The following is a 26371-nucleotide window of genomic DNA, read 5'->3' as shown; positions in this document are numbered from 1 at the left end:
CCTTTTTTATTTATTCATTCATTATTATCTCTCGAAGGGTGCGTTGAGAGAGGGCACGGTGGCAAACAACGCTTATCGACACTAACGTAGACAGACAAATGTTACAGATTATTATTTAGTTCAAGATCGCTCACGCCATAGAACTGATGGAAGCAAAATGAATTACATCAAATATACTGTCTATTAGGTGTCAACCAAATTCAACACCGAAAAAGTACTTGTAATTCATGTTTTGATCGCACACCTGCCTCTCTTTCCATCCACTCAAGTTTCTTTCAAAATTAAACCGGATACGAGGTCTTCGTTGTGACGTCAACTAGAAAAGAGTACGTGGCAAAACCCCGTGGCGTATTATGGTCTACAGTCTTCTGCGCGGACATCCTTACCGCCATTTCTTATGCTGTCTCTTCATTCTAAACAAGATGTCTAAGTCTTCCCAAGCGGGATCGTCGCCTTACAGCGAGTACATAAGCAAGGCAGAAGATATTGCCGATCAGATCCTTCGAAACAGCAAACACGTGCTTCCTCATGTCGCGCGATTCTGTTTGATTTCGACTTTCTTCGAAGATGGCTTTCGTATGTGGTTCCAGTGGGATGAACAGCGTGACTACATGGATCAAACGTGGCATTGTGGAACAGTCGTCGGAACCATGTTCGTTCTCTTCAATTTAGTCGCCCAGTTAGCGGGTTGTGTAATGGTGTTATCCCGGCAAAAAGTGGAAATCGCCGTGGGAATGTTATCTTCTGTTATTGTAGTCCAAGTAAGTGTTGCCTCTCTCGTGTATACCTTTTTTATTTATTTTTTCCCCCTCAAACTCCTCTATACGTCTCCAGAAGATCACTCAACAAAGAGTGATTTCTATGTATGGTGAATCTGTCTTTATAATAGCTATTTTAAATACTTATTTCTTATTTAAGTCTCTGCAATATCGGGTTACATCGACTCGAAGAGGAAACTAATTGTAAGGAATTATATCTCTTTCATTTTACTCTGTCGAGTGCCTTTGAGAGATCAAACTGTATAATCAATAATTTACGGTAATTTAATGCAAACCTAGAATTAAGTTCTTTTTGCGCTCCAACCCAAAATTATTAATTGCTCATTTCTTTTTCTTTTTCTCTTTTTCTTTTACAGACCCTCGCATACAGTATCTTGTGGGATTTCAAATTTTTGCTCAGGTAGGATAATGTTACTATTTGTTCTCTCTCTGGCAATTAGTGGAAAGATGCTTCTATTGTTTAACCATTAAGCTTCTTGCATAAGTTTGTTTCCTCTGATTCACTATTTATGTGTTAAAACAGATAAAAATGATTTTAAAAGGAATATTTTTCATTGACTGGCTCCAAGGCCTTTCATGCCTAGGATTGACCAAAAAATGTCTCCTTGCAAAATCAATTAATTTTCAAACAAAAGTTGATAAGAAAGAAAAAAAGTAACAATTTGGGGATATATGAATAAAGGGGGTAAGGTTCCAAAGAAACTGTGGTGCTGCATCAGTTGTAAAGTGTAACAGGGTAATCAAGTATTATTAGCTGAGTTGATAACGTAAATTGGCCGCAGTAAAGAGTTTTACGTCATCAAATCAGTTGATAATACTTAACTACCCTGTTATTTGGGGATATAGTTTTATTATTTCCCAAATTCTGCACTTTTTAGTTTAAGAAATGTATAATAGACAGTGCAAAGAATTGCCATAACCTTAGAAGTGAAGGGATTATCCCATTTGCTGACAAAAGTGACTAGCGTGCAGCTGTTCATCTCAATATCAAGGCAATAACAGGAAGAAAAGTGATAGAAATTGACAAACTTATCAGCTTGACAGAGTTATCCTCTGCTGACACTAATTTTGTATCTTGGATACAAAAAGTTATTGCAATGTTTTGACGTCTCCATTTTTATTTTCTCTCTTTCTTTAGAAACCTTGCTCTTGCCGGTGCCTTGTTACTTCTCTTGGCCGAATCTCGGTCTGAGCAGAAGAGTCTGTTTGCCGGAGTGCCGACCATGGGAGGGAACACCCCTAAAACATACCTTCAACTAACTGGTCGCGTTCTTCTTGGTTTCATGTTTGCAACCCTGATCAAGTTAAGATTTTCTTTCGTCTACATCTTGCAAGACGTATTTGGTACAATTCTGATGGTCCTTGTGGCTGTAGGGTACAAGACCAAACTTGCGTCATTGGTGTTAGTGCTTCTTTTGGCCATAATCAATGTTTATCTGAATCCTTGGTGGATGTACCACTCCCAGTCACCATTGAGAGATTTCTTAAAGTACGACTTCTTCCAGACCACTTCAGTTATTGGTGGTTTGCTCCTAGTTGTTGCCCTTGGCCCTGGTGGAGTTAGTGTTGATGATTATAAGAAGAAATGGTAAATACATCAAAGGACATTAAAGTATACAATTTTTTTTCCCTATCAATGCAAGTGAAGTCTAAAACTATCTGGATTACAAACTAAAGATGTAGCTTCTTTATACTCCTTTATAAAGCCTTGCACTACATTTGATACATGTTAGCCTTGAATCTGGCAGTATATCATTAGTTGATGAGCAAATCTTTCACTAAATTTGAATTTTTTTTAAATTCTGTTCTACGTGTGTTAGAACTGTTGCAAGAAATTAGAATTGTAGCCATGTTAGAGCTGTATTGCCAAGGTTCCAATCTGCCTCTCAGCGTACAATTTGTTGAGGCATATTGTAACAGGTACTGTCATTTCCTTTTAATTTTAAAACTAGGAGATTTACGTACAGAAGTGTATTCTTAAGTTGTGTTTGGGTAATGATTGTCAGTCAGTCACAGCTCTCTGTTTACACTTCAGACCTAAATACAGAGTTATATTTTCCTTCTTCTGAGGTGTCTTTGATGAGTAAGTTAAATTATTGTTTTGCTTTCAAATCTATTAGTCATGGAGTTTGCAAGTTTGTCAACAGACAAGAGCTGAATTTTTTTTCATACATATTTTTGTTGTTTCAGCACAGATAACATTTACTAACCCTGTGTGGTTTGTCAAAAGATTTGCCTTTACCCTTTAAATCCCTGAAGTGATTCACATGAAACTTCTCCCATTAATATTCATACGCTATCCAGCAAACAGGTATTAGAGTACTTAAATGTATCAGGTAGAAGGTTTTATTCAGATTGAACACCAAATTCTATTATTTTATTTACAAGGAAATGTGTAATAGCCAGAGGGGAGAATTAACAATCTAATCTTAGGAGTTAAAGGGTTAAGGCTGAAGTGGTTATCTTGGTGGGATTTGATTAACTGTTTGCAGAAGTAACTTGTAGTTTATTATTTATTTTGCAACAAATCTATGAAACATGAATTAGTGGAATATTTTTCTAGCAGAATTACAAGTGATAATTTTGTAGTGGTAGACTCTCAAAATGAACACTCAACGAACCCTAACAAAAGAGTTGTAGACTGTAAACTTAAAAAGAGTGCTGGTTTTGAAAGTTACTCTGATTGAATCATGGTGTGATCTATTGGCAGACTAACAATTTAGGATTTAAAAAAAGTGCTGTGTAGTGTTGTGTGCTCCACAATAACATAGTGTGTCAGAGAGTTTTCAATGAGAACTAAAGTTAAATACTACAAGTGTTTGTCTACTTATTAATAAGAATATGTCTCCAAAAGATAGGAAGGAATTTGTTGCTAGTTATGCTCGTATGAATACAGCTTCCAGTTTGCTTTCCAATTTTAAGAGTTAACTGTGATAATAGTCCATTAACCCATTAACTCTCATGAGTGACCAAGACAGTATTTCTCCTTACAGTAATAATACAATATCAAGCAGACAGGTGATGAGAATAAAGAAAAATACAAATTTAGGAGCTGATCAGTTGATCCAATACTAAATTATCTTAACTAACATTATAAGAATTGTATGACTTACAGTAAGGAGAATTAGTAATGAAATCTTGGGAGAGAAAAAGTTATAATCAGTTGAGAGTTCATTTAGATACAATCCATGGCTAGAGGAAATTCATTGTAGAACTCATCCTTCCTTGTTAAAATTGTTTCTTTAAAATTCTTTATTAATTCAAAAGGTAGAAGTAGAAGATAACCTCTTTGAGATCTTGAATTGTTGAAGGATATATATTTTATTTTTTCATACTCTGTATTCTCTTAAAGAGAGAGAAATTTGCACTTTGTTTGCTATGAATAATTAAATATTAGGTCTTAAACTGCTTCATTGATGGAAAATTTAGCACCCATATTGATCAATTGTAATTATCACAGACTATAGAAATATCTTGTAGAACATCTCTTTCACTGGTCAGATCAATTTAATTCTCCTTCAAAACAATCAAGAAAGCTAACTCTGAAAGTTGTAAGGTTACTAATAAACATAATTTATAGTTTGATTATTTTTGCAATATCTGTTGTTTATTGTATCATGTAAAGGTATTCTAACAGTTGAAAGTAATTTCAGTTGCTGTAGAGAGCACAATTGACTACTCTAGAAGGAACATCACAATGAAAATGTCATTAAAATAGAAAAAACTTCCCATCATTTTCACTGGTCTGATTCATCTAGTTAGTAATCAGCAGTCACAAAGAAATTTTGCAAGTGGCCCTAACAAAAATTCCTGTAGTTTTATTTACTTTTTCTTTTCTTGTGTTTTTTTTTATTTAAGATTCTGGAACAGCTAGACCTAGTACATGAATCAAGATAAATATTTCAACATTTTAAGTTTTTATATGAGCTTGAAAATAGTGAATTCTAAGTTGAAAGTTACACCTAAGAGAGTGGAAATTTACAAAATCTCACTGGCCACATGATGTTTCTTATTTTCTTGAAAAAACTCAAAGGAATTACTGTAACTGTATGAAATGATCCAAGCAGCAATTTTCTGCACATTATGGAATTATGTCTGTAAAAGTAGTCTGCTGATGAACACCTCACTGTATGTTTTCTTCTAGACTATAGGCAGGCCCCTCCTATTTGGGTGAAGTCCAAAAAGCAAGTTAAGAAAAAAAAGCTAATTTTTGGTGACTCCTACATGGACTTTGGCAAATAGTAAGGACTACACTTAGTTTAAATCTTTTGCCATTGAGGTTAAAAGATACCAAGTAAGCTTATCAAATGAAAATCCTATTTGATCATTTTTAAATTTCTGCAATTAGAAGACTGAAATTACAAATTCACTTAGTGATGAGTTGAAGGAGGTCTAGACTAAAGTCTAAATACAACATATTTTTCCCTGGAGTTGGCCATGGTACACAAAGCAGTGACATACAAGAAGCCTGCCATCTCATCATAATACATGCACTTGACATTGTATGGTGCTTCTCTAACTTCAAAAGCCTTTGATCCAATGATTTTCATGTTAAGTAAATCCAGTAATGACAGAGTGGATTCTGTTGCTGTGCAAAGATTTCTTCCAATAGTCAGGGAGAGTTCTGCTGGGTGTTTAGAAACAGCAACTTCTTTTAAGTTTCCCAAATTGATGACTGACAGTTTCTGATCAAATGCCACAAGTAAATTGCTGTTCAAGATGTGCATTTTGCTAACATTCTGAGGGGATTTGATATCATGCAGACATATGAATTTCTTCAAGTCCCAATACTTGATTGGTCCATTTACTTCAGTGGAGAACAAATGCCGATTAGAAACAGCCAAGGCTGAAATGGGTGTACTGTGCCCCTCGAGGGTGTGGTGTAATTCAAATGTGACTCTGTCCCAAACCTTGATGGTACAATCAGTGGAACCAGAGAATATGTGCAAGTCATTCAATGCTAATGACTTGACTGACCCTTGATGACCAGTCAGAATGTGCAAGCACTTGCAGGATTTTGCATCCCAAATAAGGATATTCTTGTCAAATGATCCAGAAACCACATGGCACCCAGCCACAGCTAGGCATAAGACGACCCCTGCATGGCCAACCAACTCTGACACAGAACCAGTTTCCAGATCTAAAGATTTGATGGCATTGCTAAGAAAAGCATCACTTTCGCCTGAGGCGGCAACTTGCCTCTGAGCGAAGAACATCTTGTTCTCCACGACTACCATACTAATGGGCGTACCAAAACCCTCTTTCAAAGTAGTGAGCTCCACACGACTACGTAACAGGATGAAGTCCGTCATGGGGTTCACCAGTCTTCCTTCGACATTGATATGCGAGCATTCACTCTCTAAATATTTACTACTGCTGGTTTGATCTGTGACAAAATGCCAGACACAACGGTTAACCTCCGAAATTTTACCCAGCATTTCCTGCCTTGCCTCGTTGCCTCCCCAACGCCATTTTGTACCCATTTTCTGTGAAATCTGAGCACAAGAAGCGTTCGCGACCATAGGAAGGGAGTTCAGGCGAGATACGTACTTCATACACAAAGAGGCAGCGACGTCAGGTTTCGCAACAAACTCGTGAATGGCAGACGCGATCATGATTTTAGTTGCCAAGATTTTGTCGTTCACCTCCTTCACCACGCCAAGGGCAACTTGAGCTGCATCTCTCGCTTTGTTGAACTCTTTTCTTGCTTCTCCTGGGTCATCGTTCAAGATTTCGTAAGCGTTCTCCATAAACGCTACCGCAGCTACAAGCTCTTTCCGTCTCAAGGCATCGAGTTCCTCATGAAGTTTGCGGAATTCGCTCAATAAGAGTTGCCTTAACTTCTCATCGGTTGGGTTTCCAGTTTCCAATCTAGCGATCGCTCGATTAGCGATCAGTCCCCATACTAATTTCAAGGAGATTCTTACCAAAGCTAATTCGGCCATTTGTTTTTAGTGCTGGTTAGCCACAATATACCTGTCTACGTGTTAATTTGACAAGGCCTTCGATCATCAAACCCAGATGAGACTGGAGACTAAAACACTTTGGCGGCGAGGTGGGGGGGGGGGAGTAATGTATGATACTGGATGAGAACTTCTGATTTAAAAAAAAACAGAGAATTAAAGAAATACAAAGCAAGTTAAATTTAAAAAATCAAATAAAAAACACAAACATCTTCTTAATAGTTTGTATCGAAGGGAAAAACTGTAAAATATAATCTCTCTCTCCAGTCTCCCCACTAAAGAACCACATCGTTTGACAGTGCGTTCAAATAGACTGGGCTTGAGGTGAGGAGAGTTCGTTTTAGATTTGTGGAAGATGTAATGTTCGAACATCATGGCGAAGTTCTATGCATTGGCAGCCGTTTTCCTCCTTCTGCGTTACACTGCAGTGGCAACTAGAGATAGCAAAGAGCAAATCAACCACGAGTGCAAACCTTTTCCTTATCCCTTCTTCGACGCTGTTCCATTTCTTCTCGATTTGATTCGTTGGTTCTTATGGTTCTTCCGCAGTTTGATGAACGCAGTTTATTTTGTACTCGATACTGTAGTTATCACTGCCTGCCAGATTATCTCCAACGTCTTTAGTGGTTTCAAACACGCTATCAAACTGGTGGAGTATCTCGGCTACTGCGTTCGAGTGATCTTGCAACTGAACTACAACTTTGTGTCTTCCATTTTCGCATGTCTTTCCAGGATCGCTCAGTACATCAAAGATACAGTTACTTATGTTATCGACGGGACAATCAACGTGGTATATTCTGCATTTCGCTTTCTATTGAACCTTATTCGCGGTATTGTATCTATAATCCCTACTGGATTTAATCAAGCCTTTCGCAGTGCATCCCTCGCGAAGAATGCCACTGGAGTGCTTCTTCACAGGTCTTACCTTGGATGGAAGTACATTTTAGGAACTCCTAGCACAGCCCTGACAACTATTGTTACAAGTATAAGGGCTGTACTTGAGTGTGCATTAGTATCAATCTGGAACACAGGTGTACTATTAGTTGATCTGTTATGGGCAATTACAAGATCAGTTTTCCGTGGAATCGAATTCGTTGGGAAAGCTGTGCATACTTGTTCAGTTTCTTGCTACCAAAACTTGATAAACTTTACGAAGCTGCTTCTCGATGGCATGCAGTCTTTGTTGATGGCAATAGGAAAGTGTTTTCTCTGGATGAGTAACACATTTGTGTGGTTTATAACTTTTATCTTCCAGCTCTTTGTGCAAGGATTATATAAAATCTGTTTTACTATTGTATGGCTAATTAATCAAGCTTTTTCACTCACATGTACTGTTTTTGATGTGATAAGTACTTGGTTTCTTCTTTGCCTCGGGAAGCTTTACAATCTCATGACTGCTACAGCACATTGCATTCCAGGTGGCAAGTGGACTCTCCTGAGTCTTGTTTCAACCACATTTTTACTTGCCTATTTATGGTCTGTGTTGAAAATAAATGTGTTTGCTAGGGCATTTAGACTTTTGGAAAACTATATTCAAGCTTTTTTAGCCTTTCTTACCACCCTACAGGGTCCTGACATTTCAAGATTAAAACAGATTTTCACAACTCAAGAGCAATCACACCATTTTTCTGCAGATGAAAAAGACAATGGACTTAGAGAAGAACTCGAAAGAGAACGTGACAAGAACCTTTGTGTTGTGTGCCAAACAGAGAATAAGAATATTGTCGTCATGCCATGCCGTCACATGTGTATGTGCAAGAGTTGCTGCACACAGCTTTTTCGTCATCAGAGATATGGCAGACAGACTTGTCCCTTGTGCCGTCACACTGTCACATCAACTCTAGAAATTTACTCCTAAGTGGTGGTATATTTGCACTTCTATCAGGTGCATATACTTGTATCAAGTAAAGGACAACAATTATGATTCCTAGGATGAAATGTCTTCAGTATGAAGCAGGAATGACAGGAAACTTTACCCACGATAGGTTACCGGTGAATTGGTGCAATTACTAACATCTGGACGACATGAACTACTACATATTCTGTGAAACAGTTCTCTCTAAGAATTATTTTGGTTGTTTGAGAGGTCTACATTGTATTCCTCCATCAAGTGCAATAGTTGCACTGCTCCCACAAAATCAACAGCAATTAGAATAAGCTTACAGCAATTTTTTTTTCACTGTTTTTAATGTTCAATATCTGAAACATTTTAAGGAATAGGCCATTTTACAGTTGTGTACTTAGTTGCCAAGCCTTTGATTTGAAGTGAGGCTGAAGGTGACCTTGTTGTGATAGAGACCAGTATCCAATTAGCATGATAACAAAGTAATTTGCATTTGAAAAGCAGCAAGGTTTGTATCATAACAAGGTCACCCTTAGCCGCATTCCTGTTCAAAGGTTTGGCAACCAAGCGCACAACTGTAAAATGGACTATTAGTGCAAAGAAAGAACTAACCCTAAACTTGGACAGCAAAATATGTGAAGTATCTTTCTTGGAATTCTTTCTTTTTAAATCACAATTCTCAGTTCAAAGCTATGTGGAAAGAAAGAGATAGCAACAATATTAGAGATGTTCTGTTATTATTGTTATCAGTAAGGTAGAGAAAACTTTGAATATTTCTTCAATAAGTTTTGTGGTTTGATTTAGACAGATTTGTCATTAGAAGGTGAAAGGCAGCAGAAACCAACTGGCTTAGACCATTTTGCACTGGCTATGTTGTGATTTGTGATCAAATCTGAAAATGACTATTTTTTAACTGATTCCAAAATTAATGTATGTTGAAAAACCTTACACAGGTATGTCCCAAAATCCTGGAAATCATGTCTCAGAGAGTTTCAAATTTCAAAATCTTAGAAAAATATCTAACCTGCCTATTTCAGATCATAGATGTTACATTTTCTGATGACAACCTTGCATAGATATAGTAGCTTGTTAAGAAGTCTACTCCAGAGAGTTTCAAAGGGTTGGGTTGCTGTTGTCAAGGTCTCAAACCTTGTTGAAGAAACTGAAATAATCACTGAAGAGTAATAACATTGCCGTGCAAAATTCACATCGTGACAAATAACTTAAAACCTTGTGACAATGAGGGCAGTGAAAAGCAAATGTAAATTTGAGCCTAGAAAAAAATTAACTGAACCCTCTACTGATTAAATATACAAAGCCTATGCCAAATTCTGGGTCATGAGAAATTAGCAGGCAACCACTAGAAGATAAGATCAGGCTCTCTTTAATTTACCTTCATTTTTCCCCTAACTTGTCTTTTTTCACTCATCTGCTCAAGCTGCATGTCTGTGTGCAGAACAAGCCAATCAAATTTTTAGGGAGACCTTTCCAGCCTTTCACTCAAGGAGAAAGAAGCTTGATCTTGGTGGGGGGAGGGGGTGGGCCAAAGGCAATGTGGAAAAATTTCCCAGTGAACAATTAAATAAAAAAGATATTTCCATACAATATACCCCCAAAAAGACTGTCGACTGTCAAAGGATGAAAATGAAAACACATTTTCACCATGAGTGTTAAAAAAAAACATATCTTGCCCTCACCCCCCCCCCCCCCTCTCCCTTCAATTATTTTCTGAAGATACTGGCTGGTAATCGTGTGCAGTTAACAGAATCTTATCGTGCTAAGTAGTAACCATGGTAACCCAAAGGTTGCTGGGAAGTGAAGTTATGATGGCTCTCACTGAAGGGTAGTGGGATGAGAATTTGGTTTCTGCCCCTCTGCCCCATCCCCATGGTCTTTATTGACGAGACAGTGCGATATGGTTCTAGAAAACCCACTCACGATCTCTCGGTTGACTGAAAAGTTTCCCATTATTAGCTTTTCCGTTAGTAAAAAATGACAACCTTCACAGTTAACAATAATTTAATTTTTTTAACGCTTTTTGTATGTAGGTTTAGAGACCGCTGTTTATATATGTGGCGCATTAATATTTTTGTTTGCTTTATACTGAATTTTTCTTTTTTCACTTGTGCAAACTAGTCTTCATGGAGACTCCGATATGAAAATAGTCACTCACTAACTGAGAGGTAGACACTGTAGTAATTAGTCGTCCCGAACTCGCCCGAGCGCGAAACCACTGCGCATAGTGACTTTGTTAAATGCTAAACATCGTTGCTTTAAATATAACCTTGCAAGCGAAAAAAGAAAACTTTCTTTTTCAGACACAAACCTGGTGCAAGACAAAAACCGTGATTGAATTCAAGTACGTTATGTAAACATTGGCGGCTGGATCCATCTGAAGAGGACGAAAATAATCCCTGCTTTTCTGACAAAGGAAAACTTGTGAAATTCACTGCCGCCTATGTTTATTTTCCATCAGTCAAAAAGACTTGCGGTCGCATAAAATGCGTTCTGAGGTATTTTCGTTCCGAGGCAGAAAACTTAGAGGTTTGGTATCAGGTGCAAGCGGGAGAAAACCCTGTAAGCAAAAATAATTACGTTAAAATGCAAATGTTTATTGAGCAATTGTGAGGCGAAACGTGACATAAGGATGGAAAATAATGAAATTTGGCTTGTGTAGTTGAAGAAAGATTGGATCACCGCATCTAAATTTGACGAACTTTGGAAACGGAAATTCGATAAACGCAGGGTACTATTTTGTGCTGTTTCTAAAGACTATATATGCATTTATTATTCTGCGGAGCTCGACAGTTTCTAGAGTTCTGGATCTCAGTCACTTTTTCGAAAGCTTGGCCTGTGGGATAAGTGCAACCTAGCATTGCTGAAAGTTCCCAACCATGTTTCATCTCTAGATTACTGTGCGAGCATGCACGAGTTGGCCAAAGGTATTCCTTTATTTTCCTTTTGAAGTGAAACCAATCACTTTCTTTATCATTGAAACGAAAAACGGAAAATCGCTTTCTTGGATGCTTTTTGGGTTTGCTCTTTTCCAGAAGCTCCAAGAATATGTCTCAGTTAATTTGAACAGCTGGCAAATGACGTCATGCACTAGGATCTCTAATATGGAGAAAGGGGGAAAAAAAAAAGCAAAAAGAAAACAGAAATTATGAATCACAAATTGTGGTTATCCGCGATTTAACCCTTTGTAAATGGAAAAATAGCAGAAAGCGGAGATGTCCATGACTTTTCTGCGTATCAACAGTATCAAGGACTGCCAGCGGCGTCACGATTCGGGGATAAGATCTATTGTCTATGGTTACTAAACGACGCGAAGGGTACTTTAAAATGTCTGCGTACTTTACAATTCAACTAAAGAAAAACAAACATATAGCTTCCTGAAATGCCCCCGAAGCAGATTGTTTCCAAGGTAGACGTCTGTAAGATAAACGATATTTGATATCTGAAACCATTTCCTGAGTTTGCACTGTGGCTGAATGTAAACGGATTCTTTTTTTATGCATCCGCACTTAGATGCAAATGTAATTGTGAGATGCATGTGCTCTTTTTTTGTTTCGGTCACCTTCAGCTTTTACAAGAGCTGCTTAATTATGCAACGTCCTGTATTGCTTCATACGTTTGAGGTAAGTAGCTGAAGGTTACGATATTAAATATTTTTAGAAGTTTCCGAAATTCCTCCTACTATCGAGAAAAGAAGATTTTTCTACTGAAGATAACAATCCTAATTTACTTTAGCAGACAGCACATAATTAATCGATTTCTTCCAGAGAAACACACCTCGAGAAATTACCGACGTAGATGTGAACATCGATGAAACCGCTTGAAACTGTCACTGGAGTTGGCACCGAATCAGAGAAGCTTCGGAACTACACGAACGTGCTCCATCTAAAAAGAGGTACATACAAGCATGTATACACGCTTGAAATAATATGTCAATAAAAAAAATGCAAACGACATGTCCGTTTACTAGGGTTCTGCACGTCTCTACGCGTATAAATATCGAAAAAAAATGCAATTAAGCACACGCTAGAAATTCGAAGATAAAAAAGCAGAGTTTAGTAATATACTGGTCCAGTCTCCATATCCGTCTCGTATAAACCTTAGCAGGAGGTTGGAGAGTACGTGACAAAATTTATTATTAAGACAGATTCAAACATTGCAACATGAACAACCAGCAAACAGAATCGGTTTATCTTGGCGGTTATCGGCAACAAATGCGTCCTTAGTTACATGAAGCTAACACCATGCTTTTACAAGTTTAAAATTAAACTATCAACTAATACATAAGCAGGCACAGCAAGTACAGCAAACAGAGCAAATGATGACTAGAACTGACGTTGAAACAAAAGGTGGAGAGGAGAGGTTATGATACACATAGCTATATAGGACAGTAATTAATGATGTTGAATTTCAAAATGAGGGAATGAGCGGCAACGTAATGATCCTGTAAATCATAATCAGAATGATAATTATTTCAACTGACGTTGAAACAAAAGGTGGAGAGGAGAGGTTATGATAAACACAGCTATATGGAACAATAACTACTGATGTTGAATTTCAAGATTGGGGAATGAGCGGCAACGTAATGATCCTGTAAATCACATTCAGGATGGTAATGATTTCAGATCTTTTGAGTGCATGTCCATCTTTCATTTTGAGAAGGTTGTTACACTGGCGAGCAGATTACGAGTGAATCATGCCGCGTTTATTGAATGATATTGGACGTTTAAGTGTCCTGAGTTTGCCAGTACGGTAAACGATAAGAGTTTGCATAACTCATACATGCACGCTCTAACGTATAAAACTACTATGAAGGTTATGAATTTTACCCTCATGGAGCCATTTCTATCGTTCACATCTAAATAGAAAATTTCCCTAACTAATTGTTAAAGGCCGGGTATTGTATTTTATAAGGTTTTGAACATGGAGACACTTCTCAGGATCATAACGATGATAATACTTATGGTACGTATGCTTTCATCTTACATGAACTAATCAACACAACCGGAAATGGCAAGGGGACCGTTTGTTTTGTGTGTAATATGAAATGCTCTGATTATGATAAAGTTTACGATAGTCGCAATATGAGACAGTTCATTTAAGGTTACAGCGGATGTTCAACATCAAATGATGTGGGAAAATGACAGATTAATGCAAGTGTATGATGTTGGAAGAGGTGCTTTGAAGAATTGTCATAACGTATGTTCAATTCATTGGCATCTTGTTTTCTACACAGCTTCACCATAAAAGATCGCAAGTATCCGCTCACTCGCTACGAGGTATGCTCCAAGGACTGCAGTTCAATCTCACACGATTCTAAATATGCTGTAAGAAGGACAAGATTACAACGTTTTGTGATGTGCGGAATTTTTACAATTGTCTTGCAAAAATAGTGTGATAGAGAGTGAATGAGAGAGAGAGAGAAATAAAAACACGAGAGTTCCGACCTTTTTGACAAAAAATGCGCTTTGTGATTCTTACAGGGCGCAATGTTCACGGGCATTGGTTGTTAAACGGTTCAGACCCAGACGTGAGGTCAGTAAAGATGCCACCATTATCTTTATTTATTTCTTTAACTGTCTATTCTCTTACTTTTATTTACGTTGTGCCATTTTGATTTGTTTGTTTGTTTGTTTTTTTTTCATCATTCCTTTAACTATTTTTGAAAGCTCAGTCGTACAAAGTGAGAGATTACTGCACACATTGGCTGAGAGGAGAGAAGGGACTTCTTCGTGGGATTTTTCATAGTTCATATGACCAGGTGCCTCATTTGGCGAGTGAATTTGGAAGGGTCACCATATGAAAATTCAAACGTGGGATCCGTCCACTTCCTTTAGTTCAATGGCAGGGGAGGGAAGTAAGTTTGCTTGAAGTACGCAACAGGAAAGCACTTAATATGCTGTTTTATTTTCTTCCTTCTCTTTGTTTATGATATATACTCACAGTTTCTCCAGTTCTGTGAGATTTGCAAAAGGACGCTGTCCACGTACCAAGGCGGCAGACTTCTTCGCGGAGCAATCCTACGCGACAGTACCCACTACAAATATCGCTGACTGTGATTTCACAATTGCGTTCTGGATGAAAATCCCCGGCCATCATGATGACATCCTACGTAACACAGCAGTATTCACAGCCATCAGCACTGACAGTAATCCACTTTTCCTATCATTATCAAAGCAGACGGCGGGAAAGATCCATTTTATTTGTGGACAGATGTTGGGCTCCAATGGCGATTCCTTTACCAGGCTAATCATTTCGACGGGACAAATACACTTTGACCAATGGACTCACCTGGCTGCAACTTGCCAAGAGAAAAAAATTAGTCTGTACATTGATGGAGAGGAACAAATAGACTTAATCGAAAGAAACACCTCTAATTTATTCTTCAACTATCTTTCAAGTATGGCAGAGCAGAGTAGCTTGAACAAGTTGTATTACATTGGAGGTTTGCCATCCAAAGGAGGACTTAGCATTAGAGGTGTAAAGTTCTTTGGATCGGTAATGGATCTTCACGTCATTGGAGTAGCATTTACTCCAGACGAGATTTACGACTTATACAAGGGTGAGATAAACATACCGCACTAAGCAACCTTCGTTTGAATGTCGAAAGTAATCCTTGATTTTTTACTGAAATTATCCATTTATTTATGATTATTTTTTATCTAGCTAGTTATTCGTGTATCATTTCACTAATCGCAATGACTGGTTCAAAGACTTCTCAAAATTTTCTCAGCTAATTTTCCACTCTCTAGATGTGACTTGGTTGCACTCAGAGGGTGGAAAAGGTTTATACGTGTTGTGTGATGAACGCCAAAATTCAACTGTGATGATGAATTTTTCGGGAAGGCGAGCGCGATTCGTGAATAAATAAACCAGCGTGACTTCAATTCGGTCTGTATTCATACGAGTGGTTAACAATATCGGACGACCGCGGAGCCCAAAATTTAATCACGACTCTGACCTAAGACAGCATTAGACGAAATGTAATCCTGTTACCAATAAATCGAAACTATAAAAAAAAAATCAAAAAGTTAAGCAAAAACTACCCATCGGTTATATCGGTTTTAATGATGAAAAAACAACCAAACAAAAAAAAACTGACAACTCGGCGAAAATTACAACATCGGGGCGCGAATATGACGCTAACTGTCCTATTACAGTGTTGAATAACAAGAAAGACATATACACTGTCCTTAATTAAAGAGCTCAAATTGGGTTGATAGCCTATTATGTTGTGCTATGATTTTTTTATAATATTTTTGATTAAAAAGGAAACATAACTATATTGGTAAGTCCCACGCTTCATAAACAATTTCTCGTCATCCCATAGATCACGCACTAGTCATAAACGTCACATTAACTGATGCAAAGGGAGACATTGTTAACGTCGAGTGGGAGCCGCCGTCATGTCCGGCAAACATCAAGATGTATTTTGTCCACTACAGGGAAATCGAGACCAAAGACTGGAATGCAATTGCTGTTTTTTCAAATGTAACTTCTTATGATCTTCAGCTACAATCCTACAAGGAGTATGAAATTACTGTTACCACGAGAGACATTGATAAAGATATCCCTCGTAAACTATGGAGGGTCAGAACTCAAGGAGGTAGGTCCATGTGAGATCATAAACCCGTTCCTGGGCCCAGTAACGTTGTTGTTGAAAGGGAATAGAGGCCTGAGGAGAAATGTGTCCTGGTGAAGGCTGCAAGCTATTGTGGGAGGCTTTGTAAAAGTCTAAATATTTAGATTGTTTTTTGAGGAACTATGATAAAAAAGAGTTTTATGTTGGACCAAGATGCTTTGATGCACCGCGCAATCATAATCCGTGAAAACTCGCTCCACAACTGAAACTTGTGTAAGGGGGCCGATTTCTGTCGAGATCGCATCGGTTTTTTGGTTGAGCTATTTAATTTACTTTTATTTACTAGCGTCTAAGTATAAGATAAATAAATAATTAACGAAATAAATACAATGAATTTGTAATGCCAGATATTAATTTATGTACCTTTTTTATGCTGCGGTCGTCTTTTCGTTTTTACCTTTGTAGATTGCTAATTAAATTGATTCCCCTTGTTTTACAAAAGCGAGTTACAGGCCTTCATTTTAGGTTACATAATAGGTGTAACACAATAAAAACTCGCCTTTCACCACTGCTGTGGACAGCTGTAACAATTATTTATTTAACTGATTGTCTTTCAGTTAACCAAACCATTCTAGTAAATCCTGACGAGCAAAATAACAACACCAGTTACAAAGACAAAAAAAGATTAAAAGCTCTAATAATCACTGGGAGTGTCGCAGCTGTGTTTGCGGTAGCTGTCGGCTTGTTTTGCTACAGAAGAAGACAACTTCGTTCTGTTTTGGAGCAAAGGTTTGCAATATAAATACTTCACACCATTTAAGCCCGGTGGCTCAGTTAATATAGTGCCCAGTTAGTATCTTGGATGGGCAGGTTCGAACCTCGTCGAAGTCTTAACTTAGGCCTAGACATCTTCTCGATTCAGTTTCTTTAATTGCAATTAATTTGTGAGGATCACATTGTGATTTAGTTTAACTTTATTATCGTTAATTTTGCTTTCCAAATGTTTAGACCGCTTTCAAAGTCAAAATCTAAAATCGTTCACTTATTGCAATCGGAAGTGATCCCCGAGAGGGTAACTCTGTTAGAAGAACTGGGACAGGGAGCTTTTGGAAAAGTTCACAAAGGAGTCTTGAGAGAGTTACCAAAATCTGAAGTCTTCTATAAACCAAAGAGGGAAAGAATCAACGAAGTGAGCAGAGAAACTGTTGTTGCTGTCAAAGTGTTACTTGGTAAGAGGATACATCACATTTGAGATAGGCATTTGAATTGAAACGGGAGTAATGTTATAACAGAGCCACGTCCAGATTTCAGCGCGCGCGATTGTGGCCTGAGGCCTTTGGAAATGGTTGGCCATTCGAACTTAAAATGCTTGAACATTTTTTTCAGCACGTCTAAGGCCAATTAGCGGAGCTCTTATACGGGCAAACTGCAAGGTGTTCGAAAGGAAAGAGGTTAAGAATTCCGAAAAAAAGGGCGACATAATTGAGATAGAGGGAAAATGGTACATACCTAATTATTTTCTAATGGTATTGGAAGGAGGGTGGGGGGAGGGGGGAAGGGGTTTGCAGGAGGGAGAAGGTAGTAGCATTGAAAAGGAAGGGTTTTAACACTTCATGTCACATGGGGTACTTTTGCGTACACCTTGAAAATTTTGTTTAATCTCTTTTAACTCTTATTCAGATACAGCGAGCAATGAAGATAAAAAACAGTTTCTGCAAGAAATTGAATTTATGAAGAAAATTGGTTCTCACAGGAATGTGCTAAGCATGATTGGCTACTGGGAAAGGTCAGGACCAATTATGCTTATCCTCGAGTACGTTCCGCATGGAGATCTTCTTCAGTGGCTACGAAACAAAAGACAGGTAAACAACACTCTCCCATGGTGCCTCCATATGTCTATAAGATACCGTTAGGATACCGCTTAGATCCAAGATGTGACTCAGGGTGGGATACACGAGCGATCCCCTCAGGTTTACCGCTGATATCGCGGTGATAGTACAAGTGGGCCTTTTGGGCGCAATCCTAGTGCTATGCAAAGAGGTAGGCCTGTCGCGATTGTACTCGGCAACTTTTGGCGTTCAAGGCAATTTTTTGCGGTATTAGAAACCTCAAGCAATTTTTCCTTTTTGGCAACTTATCAAAAAAATCAACGATTTCATAAAAACTTCGATTTGTGCGAATTTCTTTAATGCTTCGCAGGCCTATTATCTAACATTAAAATGGTTTTCATCGTTAATTTATTTTTCATGAACGGAAATGGATAGTTAAAAGTCGCCTTTATTTGCGAACAACTCTTGGAAGCTAGGTTTATTATTGTGGAGAACGAAAACTATAAGAATATATCAAGAAATTTAGGAGGCAACTTTTGAAATTTAGGTAGCAACTTTTTGGATTTTTGGCAATTTGCTAGCAATTTTTTGGAACTCCAGTCAGCAACTTTCCAGCATTTTACGAGTGCAATAGGGACAGGCCTACAAAGAGGTAAATTTGCAGCTCCGGGCAGGATCCCGAAACGATCCCGGGATGTACACCGTGGATATTGCGGCGATACTCCGGGTGAGATCCCGGAAACCCTCCTCACCAACATGAGAATTATTCTCTCGCCAATGGTGAACATATTTTGCCAACCATTTTTTTTCTTGCTCCTCTCATTTCTACTTAGTATATTTCTTCGCATCAATATGCCGTAGGCGACCAAACTCCGTTTACTTGTGAACAGCGAAACAATGGGGCAACACGAATAATTGGCATGCCAAGGAGAAATCAGTTGATAGAAGATGATAAAGAAACTCGCTTGAATGAAAACGCAATTTCATTGGATTCCGAGAAAACTGAGAAAAATGCGATCCGTCTTAGCGAGGCGAACATCAGCTTTTCCCTTGGCAATGAACAATACGGAAATAATAATGAAGGCCTTTCCGCCGAAGATCTTCTTTGCTTTGCGTGGCAAATAACTCAGGGAATGGTGAGAAACCTTGAAATTCTTGTAAATAAAGTGAAGTATGGTAAATGATCAATGTCTAAAGTCTAGCATTTTGGAAATGTTTTCACCGTTGAATAAGAACAAATGTTAGAAAGGTTGAGGTCTGGTTTTATGACAAAAACGACAAATCTTACTCTATGAATTTATGAGAATGGGATTAGTGTTATATTGGCACTACAAGAGTGGCCTGTTTCTTTCTTTCTGAGACTTAGAATGAGAATTTTTTTTGGAGATGAAGTTAAAAAAATGATTCTATTAATTTTTTCCATCAACACTTTTGGTCAAAATGGTTTTGTTAGTGTTTGATTATATCTCAAAAAGGGAGCAAACTCATTGATTACAAACAATCAGCACCAAATACTGACATTTTTACTGCCATGCTAAAAACAACCGCCAAGTCTAACGCCTTCTCTTCAACGAAACGCACTCTCAGGATTACTTGGCCAGCAGAGGATTTGTTCATCGTGATCTGGCTGCCCGTAATGTTCTTCTCGGTGAGGGCAGAACTGTTAAAATTGCTGACTTTGGACTGTTACGTCGCACGTATGGGGAAATATACGAAGTGAACCAGATGAAAAAACTGCCAATCAAATGGTCAGCACCGGAAGCGCTACTTTACGGCAGATATACCTCCAAAAGTGACGTGTAGGTATTTAGCTTGAGGTCTCAAATCGCAAGTCTTTAGTTTATTACAACTAATGAAACGTTTCAATTTTTTTTCATTTAGCAAAATAAATAAATACTCAATTAATAATTACTTAAGGTAAGCATGCTCGCGACACATAAGTACAGGTACAGCGAATGCAGCTTTGCGTAAATTCGGCTGCATATTAGTGAAATTAATTAAAAGTATAATCTTTTTTTGATCAAATAAATTACTTTTTAGGTGGTCTTTCGGAGTTCTGTTGTGGGAAATGGCTACTATGGGTACGTAAGAGATTGTTTGTGCCTTACGATAGAACGTTAACTATTACACACGTTAAGGAGATTATTTATCGTTCTTATGGAAGATCTAACAAAAACAGCATTTATCTCTTTTTCGAAAATTATTATTTTTAAGATGGAATTTTTTCAAACTGAGTTCCCAGTTTTCTTCGAAAATCAAGTATCTTGGACTATGGGGTTTTCGTTTCAATTAGCTCACTTTTCCTGTGTCCACAGGGAGTGATATATATTACAATCAAATTATACTTTATCATTAAACTTTCAACTCCGAATATTGCATTTCTAGTGTTCTGATTGGTTCACTCAACTCCGGTTATCAGCTCATATTCCGAGTCACCTAATATGGAAATGTATGACCCAACTGTTGCGGAAAGGAAAAAAGGCGTTAAATATCCAAACATTTCGGATTCAATAAATTTTTCCAGAAACATTTTGGATACGAGATTGGTTATGGCCATCTCGGCGCCACGCGCCTCGTTGGCTATTTACCAACTTATATCCAATGCACGCTAATGGAATAATTGTTAAGTACTGGTTTATTTCATCAATTGAAAGTTTCTTCAGTTGAGGTAGGAACTCATTGCGATGGTATAGCTGCGATCAAAAGTGATGAAGCGTAAATAACTTTTGAAATAGTGGTGCAAGACGAGTTGGAAGACATTAAACTGTAATTATCAGAAGATATAAGAAGAGTGTAGCTGTGTAGTAGAGTTGGATCTTAATAAGTCTTGTGGTATTTTGTTAACTGATCCGTTATGTATACAAAAGGTGGCATTCCATATCCTGGCATTAGCAATAAAGAGGTATACAATCTTCTCAAGACTGGATATCGGATGGACAAACCAGACATGTGTTCTGACGAAATGTGAGTAGCTTTGCCTATGGCTGTATGTTTAATAATCACTTTTAATGACAGATATCAAAGTTACCTCGCTAGTTTGCTTTACATTTAACTGGAAGACTGCTTCAAGACACCACAGAGCATTGTAAGTTATGTTTTTACTTGAAAGTCAAAGACTCTCTTTGCCGGTCATTGAGAAGCCATATGAAGCCTTCAGCGATAATCGTATGAGTCAAAATTTATGTGTTATATGAAGAAAATCCCCTTTTTAAGCGTTTATTTGCTCGAAATCTAAGATAAACTATTTTCCGTTTTGATGCCGAGTCCCAGCGACCCAAATGTTATTTCCCAGGGAAAACTCGGCAGATGTCAGTTCACTTTCCAATTAGAGCTTCAGGCTCCACAATAAGTATAAGCACTTTTATCTCATCAGATACAAGTTAATGCTGGAATGCTGGAAGGAAGATCCTTGCGAAAGACCGACATTCAGGGACGTGATTAAAACGCTGGAGGAAATGATGACTAAAGACACTCCTTATTACGACTTCGACAAACTGGACGAGAATGATGCTTGTTACGAACAATTCATTTCTGACAGCAGTGACACTTGCGATCCAGATACTCGGTTATAATTTGCTAGTTTCAAATAATGCAAATGAGCTAAATCTTCAAGGGGTGCATCATGCCGGAGCGTCCGCCCTTCCCCCCTCCAGACGGCACACCATTTCATTAACATCAAGCATTTATCAGGTTTTCCTGACAGTTCAACAGTATTGTTGTACTATTTGGACCTATAGGGACTCCCCTTAGGTAGCCCTGATGTTTAATGGTTGTCACCCCCCTAGAACAGCCATGTACGTTTAGTGAAAGTACTAGTACTATGAGTCTCAAGCTAGTTCAACTGCTAAGGTAATTACGATATAAAATGAACTTAATTCTCGGCTCTGTGATTGGTCGTTGCATAGAGGGCACTTGTCGTTCAGAATGACGTAATAAGAAAGTTATATTTTTCCTCATTTGAGTATTCATATCGTATTTCAAAGTAATTTCTGATCTATAACCAAATAGACAAATGGAAAAGAAGAAATGTTTTTGATGCTTTATCTTCCTCTAGAGCTAAATTCCCTACATGAGAAATCTTGTCATTACTTATCATTAATTAATTTGCACGAAAAAAGCATCTTGCGCTATTTGTAATTTTCCCCCTTGTTACATGAAAAATGCACTAGTTTTCAGCCAATCAGAAGTGCGTGTTTTTTCCAAGTACATTATTACAATAATAAATGAAAGAAAATGATAATGCACCAAACCAGTGTGGTGTCCCCTCCCCCATTAGTGTAAATTGTCCTGGGCAACACACAACCACAATGTGTAACTCTGTTATCAACACTACTTTCCCCAAAAGGATTGATATTGCATTACAGCTGATAATGAGCATCCAGGAAAACATTCTTGAAAAGTACAAGAGCAATTCTGATGTCACTCAAAGGGAAGATACTTGACTCCAATACCTAAAAAGATTTGTTGTAATAAGAATGAGACTTAGTAACATACAATTTTTAAAATGCTACTCTAGTTTGACAGCTCAAATTTTGATGACTTCTTACTGCGCCTATAACAAGTTCATGAAAACAGCAAACGAAACAAGCTAATGAAATGAAGAACTCTTGGAAAAAGCCTCACAAGAAAAGAGTCATATTCTTTCACCACATTTCTTTTTGAATCTTTATTTGGAAGAGAAAATTGCAAAATAAAGATTACTTAAGAGACATTAAGGTGACTATGAAATATTACCATTAAGTACAATGTAATGTATGGTGTACCACTAGCCTTCAGCTAGACATGTTCAGAATGTGTTGACTGAAGTACCTTACAATGACATGCAAACCCTGAAGTTCAAAGCTAACCTAACAATTGCACTTTTCCAATGAAGAAATGTAAAATGGTTTCCGTGTTCACATAGCCTGATGTAAACACGCGGGAGGTTGGGAGAACATGAGATAAGCATTGGAAACCACAACGCGAATGTAAAATGTAAAAGACATCCAAAGTCAAAAAAATAAAATGGAGTGGAACAAAATTTTCAAGCATTTTGAACTTGACGAAATTGTCATCACATTTACTGAGAGGTCTCTAGCAAGAGTAATTGTAGCATAAAAAAGGGACCTTCTATGACAAGTCTTGAACACAACTGCTCATAAATTAATGAAATGTGCCATAAATAATAACACTAAAGCACATTTTTCATTCTTTAAAGTTTATAATAAGCCCAATTAGTAATGCTACAGATCATAACATATTTAAACGAATAGAGTTAATCACATCACACTCCAGCATATTTCATAAACATGCCACATAAAATTTTCATTTTAAATAATACAGTATTTACACAGATAAAAAAGATACCATCTTAGTATCCACACAGTAGTTACAATGGAAAGTTACAATAGTAACCATAACATCTTGGTTAAGCATCTATCATTTCAAAGCTTTAACATTCCTGCTCCCCCCCCAGATGACCCCAGGGCATTCAAACTTTCGAAGATTGACTTGTTCAAATTCCTTTTTTTAAATGCCAGCCCAAATGACAGATTTAATGGTCTATTTTTTGTACAAGGCAAAATCAGCAACTATGCCTCTCTACACACACACTGTAGACCAAGCTTCAAAACCAAGACCTCGTAAAACTATCTCTTCTGAGCCATTCCCATGCAAAGGTGAACTTTCTACCTTTAAACATATCCACATTTAAAGATAAAATACTTGTAATCAGCTGGGAATAGACAATGGTTAAATGCCTGTATATTTCCTAAGGGGATGGGGGGATGTTAAAGCTTCAAATTGATTGGCAGGAACACTTTCTATCACATTGGAAGGCACTCGAGAAAATTACAATTATGTTCTGGACATGTTTGATTGTGACTGTAATTTTATCAAAAGCAAAAGACCAAGAGAAAGGTGGTAGGAAAAGATGGGGGGGGGCTTACCAGTGGGAACACTACTATTTAAGGGGAATAAGGTGGTTTATCCATTGCCAAACCTACAGATCATCCTGTTATACTTGGAAGTGGAATACCTTAAGTATTTAACTCCCTAGATCTCAATAGTAATTCTCCTTACTGTCTGTTATATAGTTCTTGTGACACTAGTTTGGAGACTTTGGTATTGGATCAACTAATAATTCCCTGATTAATATTTTTCTTCATTCTCATCACTTGTCTGCTTGATATTGTATTGATATTGTAAGGAGAAATTCATCTTGGTCACTCATGGGAGTTAAAGGGTTAAGACTAAAATATAGTTTCTGTTTACAAAAATATCAGTGTCTCACAAATTAAGTGGCTTACTAGTGACAGAAGATTATGAGCAGGATTCAAAGTCATCTATCTGTACCTTGCTTCCAGGAGCTCATCAAGGCTATCATCTCCTTTCACAAGAAGTGTTTTCATTTTACTATTCCTTGCCTCCGAAATGTTTGTTTCATCATCGTCTAAGAGAATAACTTCCTCCCTTTTAATTTTCACTTTGTGGTCTTTTTCAATCTGTTGAATCACAGACTGAATGTGCTGTTGTTTTCCTGTATGAAAAAAAGGATTGAAAAATTCAAATTATTGTTAAATGATGTTGAAATTATTGTGACATGTTCAGTAATAGAAGCAAACTGCACACAAATGACAAGACCAATTTCTGTTCAACAGCTGGTCACACCTGAGTCTGACTGATAGACTTCAGGAAACACAGAGCTCAGCTAATGCCAAGTGAATGTATTTTAGAGATTAATTCTTAATCCAGTTGGATGACATACAGGCCATTAGTCAGTCCTGGATTTCCATTGATCAGGCTGGAAAAGCTATCACTTACCTTCACTCAACCCTCATGCAAGAGTATAAGTTAGGAGACAATTCCTCCTCAAACATTTAATTTTTGACACCCTTTTAGCAAATGGATCATGGATCAAAAGATATTTTCTTCAGAGAAGCTCATAAACTTTGAACCTTTGCACTCTTTTTATCTATTTATTCCTTCATTTATCTATTTTGATTAAAGTGTAGATTCTTGCCATCTTGACTTGGGGGGGGGGGGGGTAAGATATGGGTATTATTTTGTTCACCCAAAATTCTTTTAAATTTCTCGCATGAGAAAATAAATAAAAATTATCAAAATGACGTGATACCTTCTGAAAGTACTTGCCTACCGCTTCTCTTTGTTCCCTGTTCATTGATATGTTAACGGCCAACGATTAATTACATGTATAGGTTGACGTTAACTTATGTCTTTCTCGGTTTTGAATTTTTACCTGCAATTCTGCTTTTGTTAGTTACTGCATTACAAGTGTTGGTTCGGCACATGTAAAGTTTGACGTTTGAACCGGACACAGAGTTCGCTTATTTAGAAAGAAATCTAGTAATAATCGATCCAAACTGAAATGTAAGTAGTGTCTCGAGTGCGCGGTGTTTTATTTCTACTCTTTTCGATAGCGTAAACAAACCATCGATAACAGAAATTTGCAAATGAATGCAAGTACCTTCCTTCGAAACTCCTTTCACTTCCTTCCATTCTCCATCTGCGCCTCTATAATGTATTCTACTGGTGTCACATTCAGGCAAAGCTTGCTCCATAACCTCACGTATAAGAGAAATCTGCGGCGATTTAGTCACTATCGCTACGTGCAAGTCGCCACAACTCAACGCCGCCTTGAAGAACTGCTTGAAAGACGGCCGCACACGAGGAACAAGACTTTTACTAGAAAATTGCCACACACCGCACGTATGCATATTGATAATCGTTTGATCAAAGTCCACTGCTACTAATTTGATGTTTAACGAAGTAAGCTTTTGAACAATCCTGACATATTTCTCCATTATCTGTCACTAGTTTTTAAGATCAGGTTTCGTTCAGCGGTCAAAATTAACGGATGACAGTTACTTGATATACAAAGGCATGCCGTGTAACGCAAGTAACTTTGAAAATCTTATTCCTTCCTAAAAGCGCAAGAATTGTGAAAGATTACTTTTTGAAAGACTATCACATCGAAATCCTATGATAAAGAAATGTCGAAATCGCTCACCACAGCCCGACCAAGTAAACTGAGACACAGCTGGGATTGACTGGTGGCATTAAAAAATTAAAGGGAGATCGGGACTCTGAGACGTGACGTAACGACACTTACGTTACTAAAGAGGTAAACAAAAATATCGTCAGTATCCTGTAAAGTGTCTTACTAAACGTGGCAAAGGCGATTCTTGTATTTTTGTGCGACTGTCATATTTTAAAACTTGCTGGTCTGAACGATCAATTCTCAAATTGCCAGAAACATTTTTGAATCGTTGCCATGTTATCCCAAAATGGAAATTTTTAGATTTATCAAATCTTTATTTGGAAAACAGTTTATTGCCTTGCCTTATAACTAATCTAGCCGT

General features: G+C 37.6%; 5 protein-coding genes across 9 annotated transcripts; 3 read left to right on the top strand and 2 right to left on the bottom strand.

The window, feature by feature from the left end:
• Positions 1 to 353: 353 nt before the first annotated feature.
• On the top strand, positions 354 to 4367 carry LOC131769478 (surfeit locus protein 4 homolog). The gene is made up of 3 exons (XM_059085199.2): positions 354 to 761; positions 1136 to 1179; positions 1918 to 4367. The coding sequence occupies exons 1-3, from the start codon at positions 354 to 356 to the stop codon at positions 2369 to 2371; spliced, it is 906 nt and encodes a 301-aa protein (XP_058941182.2). The 3' UTR covers positions 2372 to 4367.
• A 168-nt stretch (positions 4368 to 4535) lies between these two features.
• LOC131769479 (uncharacterized) lies at positions 4536 to 6764 on the bottom strand. The gene has a single exon (XM_059085200.2). The coding sequence runs from the start codon at positions 6722 to 6724 to the stop codon at positions 5177 to 5179; it is 1548 nt and encodes a 515-aa protein (XP_058941183.2). The 5' UTR covers positions 6725 to 6764; the 3' UTR covers positions 4536 to 5176.
• A 323-nt stretch (positions 6765 to 7087) lies between these two features.
• Positions 7088 to 10013, top strand: LOC131769475 (uncharacterized). The gene has a single exon (XM_059085194.2). It carries the CDS (start codon positions 7116 to 7118, stop codon positions 8598 to 8600), a length of 1485 nt encoding a protein of 494 aa, XP_058941177.2. The 5' UTR covers positions 7088 to 7115; the 3' UTR covers positions 8601 to 10013.
• Positions 10014 to 11403: 1390 nt separating this feature from the next.
• Positions 11404 to 21597, top strand: LOC131769457 (mast/stem cell growth factor receptor-related protein Kit-like). Of its 4 annotated transcripts, XM_066165475.1 has the most exons (16): positions 11983 to 12009; positions 12169 to 12223; positions 12368 to 12495; positions 13515 to 13565; positions 13837 to 13879; positions 14084 to 14135; positions 14546 to 15162; positions 15931 to 16206; positions 16800 to 16971; positions 17191 to 17411; positions 17863 to 18044; positions 18845 to 19147; positions 19599 to 19810; positions 20052 to 20092; positions 20879 to 20975; positions 21385 to 21597. In XM_066165475.1, exons 4-16 carry the CDS (start codon positions 13524 to 13526, stop codon positions 21581 to 21583), a joined length of 2457 nt encoding a protein of 818 aa, XP_066021572.1. In that variant the 5' UTR covers positions 11983 to 12009; positions 12169 to 12223; positions 12368 to 12495; positions 13515 to 13523; the 3' UTR covers positions 21584 to 21597. The 4 variants fall into 4 exon arrangements, with proteins under 4 accessions (XP_066021573.1, XP_066021572.1, XP_066021571.1 ...); XM_066165476.1 differs by lacking the exons at positions 11983 to 12009; positions 12169 to 12223 and adding an exon at positions 11404 to 11527; XM_066165474.1 differs by lacking the exon at positions 11983 to 12009 and having other exon boundaries at positions 12095 to 12223.
• LOC131769469 (uncharacterized) lies at positions 20975 to 25831 on the bottom strand. 2 transcript variants are annotated; one of them, XM_066165477.1, is made up of 3 exons: positions 25477 to 25831; positions 24299 to 24528; positions 20975 to 22462 (listed from the first exon to the last, which is right to left on the bottom strand). In XM_066165477.1, the coding sequence occupies exons 1-2, from the start codon at positions 25811 to 25813 to the stop codon at positions 24335 to 24337; spliced, it is 531 nt and encodes a 176-aa protein (XP_066021574.1). In that variant the 5' UTR covers positions 25814 to 25831; the 3' UTR covers positions 20975 to 22462; positions 24299 to 24334. The 2 variants fall into 2 exon arrangements, with proteins under 2 accessions (XP_066021574.1, XP_058941173.1); XM_059085190.2 differs by having other exon boundaries at positions 24345 to 24528.
• Positions 25832 to 26371: the final 540 nt, after the last annotated feature.

Source organism: Pocillopora verrucosa, chromosome 4 (genome assembly GCF_036669915.1).
Source record: "Pocillopora verrucosa isolate sample1 chromosome 4, ASM3666991v2, whole genome shotgun sequence".
NCBI classification, from domain to species: domain Eukaryota; kingdom Metazoa; phylum Cnidaria; class Anthozoa; order Scleractinia; family Pocilloporidae; genus Pocillopora; species Pocillopora verrucosa.
This window is presented reverse-complemented; position numbering and strand designations above follow the sequence as displayed.

Excerpts from the sequence above, each read along its gene's own strand:
- LOC131769478 (XM_059085199.2), top strand. The coding sequence starts at position 354 with ATGGTCTACAGTCTTCTGCGCGGACATCCTTACCGCCATTTCTTATGC. Across the intron at positions 762-1,135 it reads CTTCTGTTATTGTAGTCCAA|ACCCTCGCATACAGTATCTT; the intron begins GTAAGTGTTGCC and ends TTTCTTTTACAG. Across the intron at positions 1,180-1,917 it reads GATTTCAAATTTTTGCTCAG|AAACCTTGCTCTTGCCGGTG; the intron begins GTAGGATAATGT and ends CTCTTTCTTTAG.
- LOC131769479 (XM_059085200.2), bottom strand. The coding sequence starts at position 6,724 with ATGGCCGAATTAGCTTTGGTAAGAATCTCCTTGAAATTAGTATGGGGA.
- LOC131769475 (XM_059085194.2), top strand. The coding sequence starts at position 7,116 with ATGGCGAAGTTCTATGCATTGGCAGCCGTTTTCCTCCTTCTGCGTTAC.
- LOC131769457 (XM_066165476.1), top strand. The coding sequence starts at position 13,524 with ATGGAGACACTTCTCAGGATCATAACGATGATAATACTTATG. Across the intron at positions 15,163-15,930 it reads GATTTACGACTTATACAAGG|ATCACGCACTAGTCATAAAC; the intron begins GTGAGATAAACA and ends GTCATCCCATAG. Across the intron at positions 16,207-16,799 it reads GAGGGTCAGAACTCAAGGAG|TTAACCAAACCATTCTAGTA; the intron begins GTAGGTCCATGT and ends ATTGTCTTTCAG.
- LOC131769469 (XM_059085190.2), bottom strand. The coding sequence starts at position 25,813 with ATGGAGAAATATGTCAGGATTGTTCAAAAGCTTACTTCGTTAAACATC. Across the intron at positions 24,529-25,476 it reads GAAAGGAGTTTCGAAGGAAG|GAAAACAACAGCACATTCAG; the intron begins GTACTTGCATTC and ends TTTTTCATACAG. Across the intron at positions 22,463-24,344 it reads GATGAGCTCCTGGAAGCAAG|GTATTGGAGTCAAGTATCTT; the intron begins GTACAGATAGAT and ends AAATCTTTTTAG.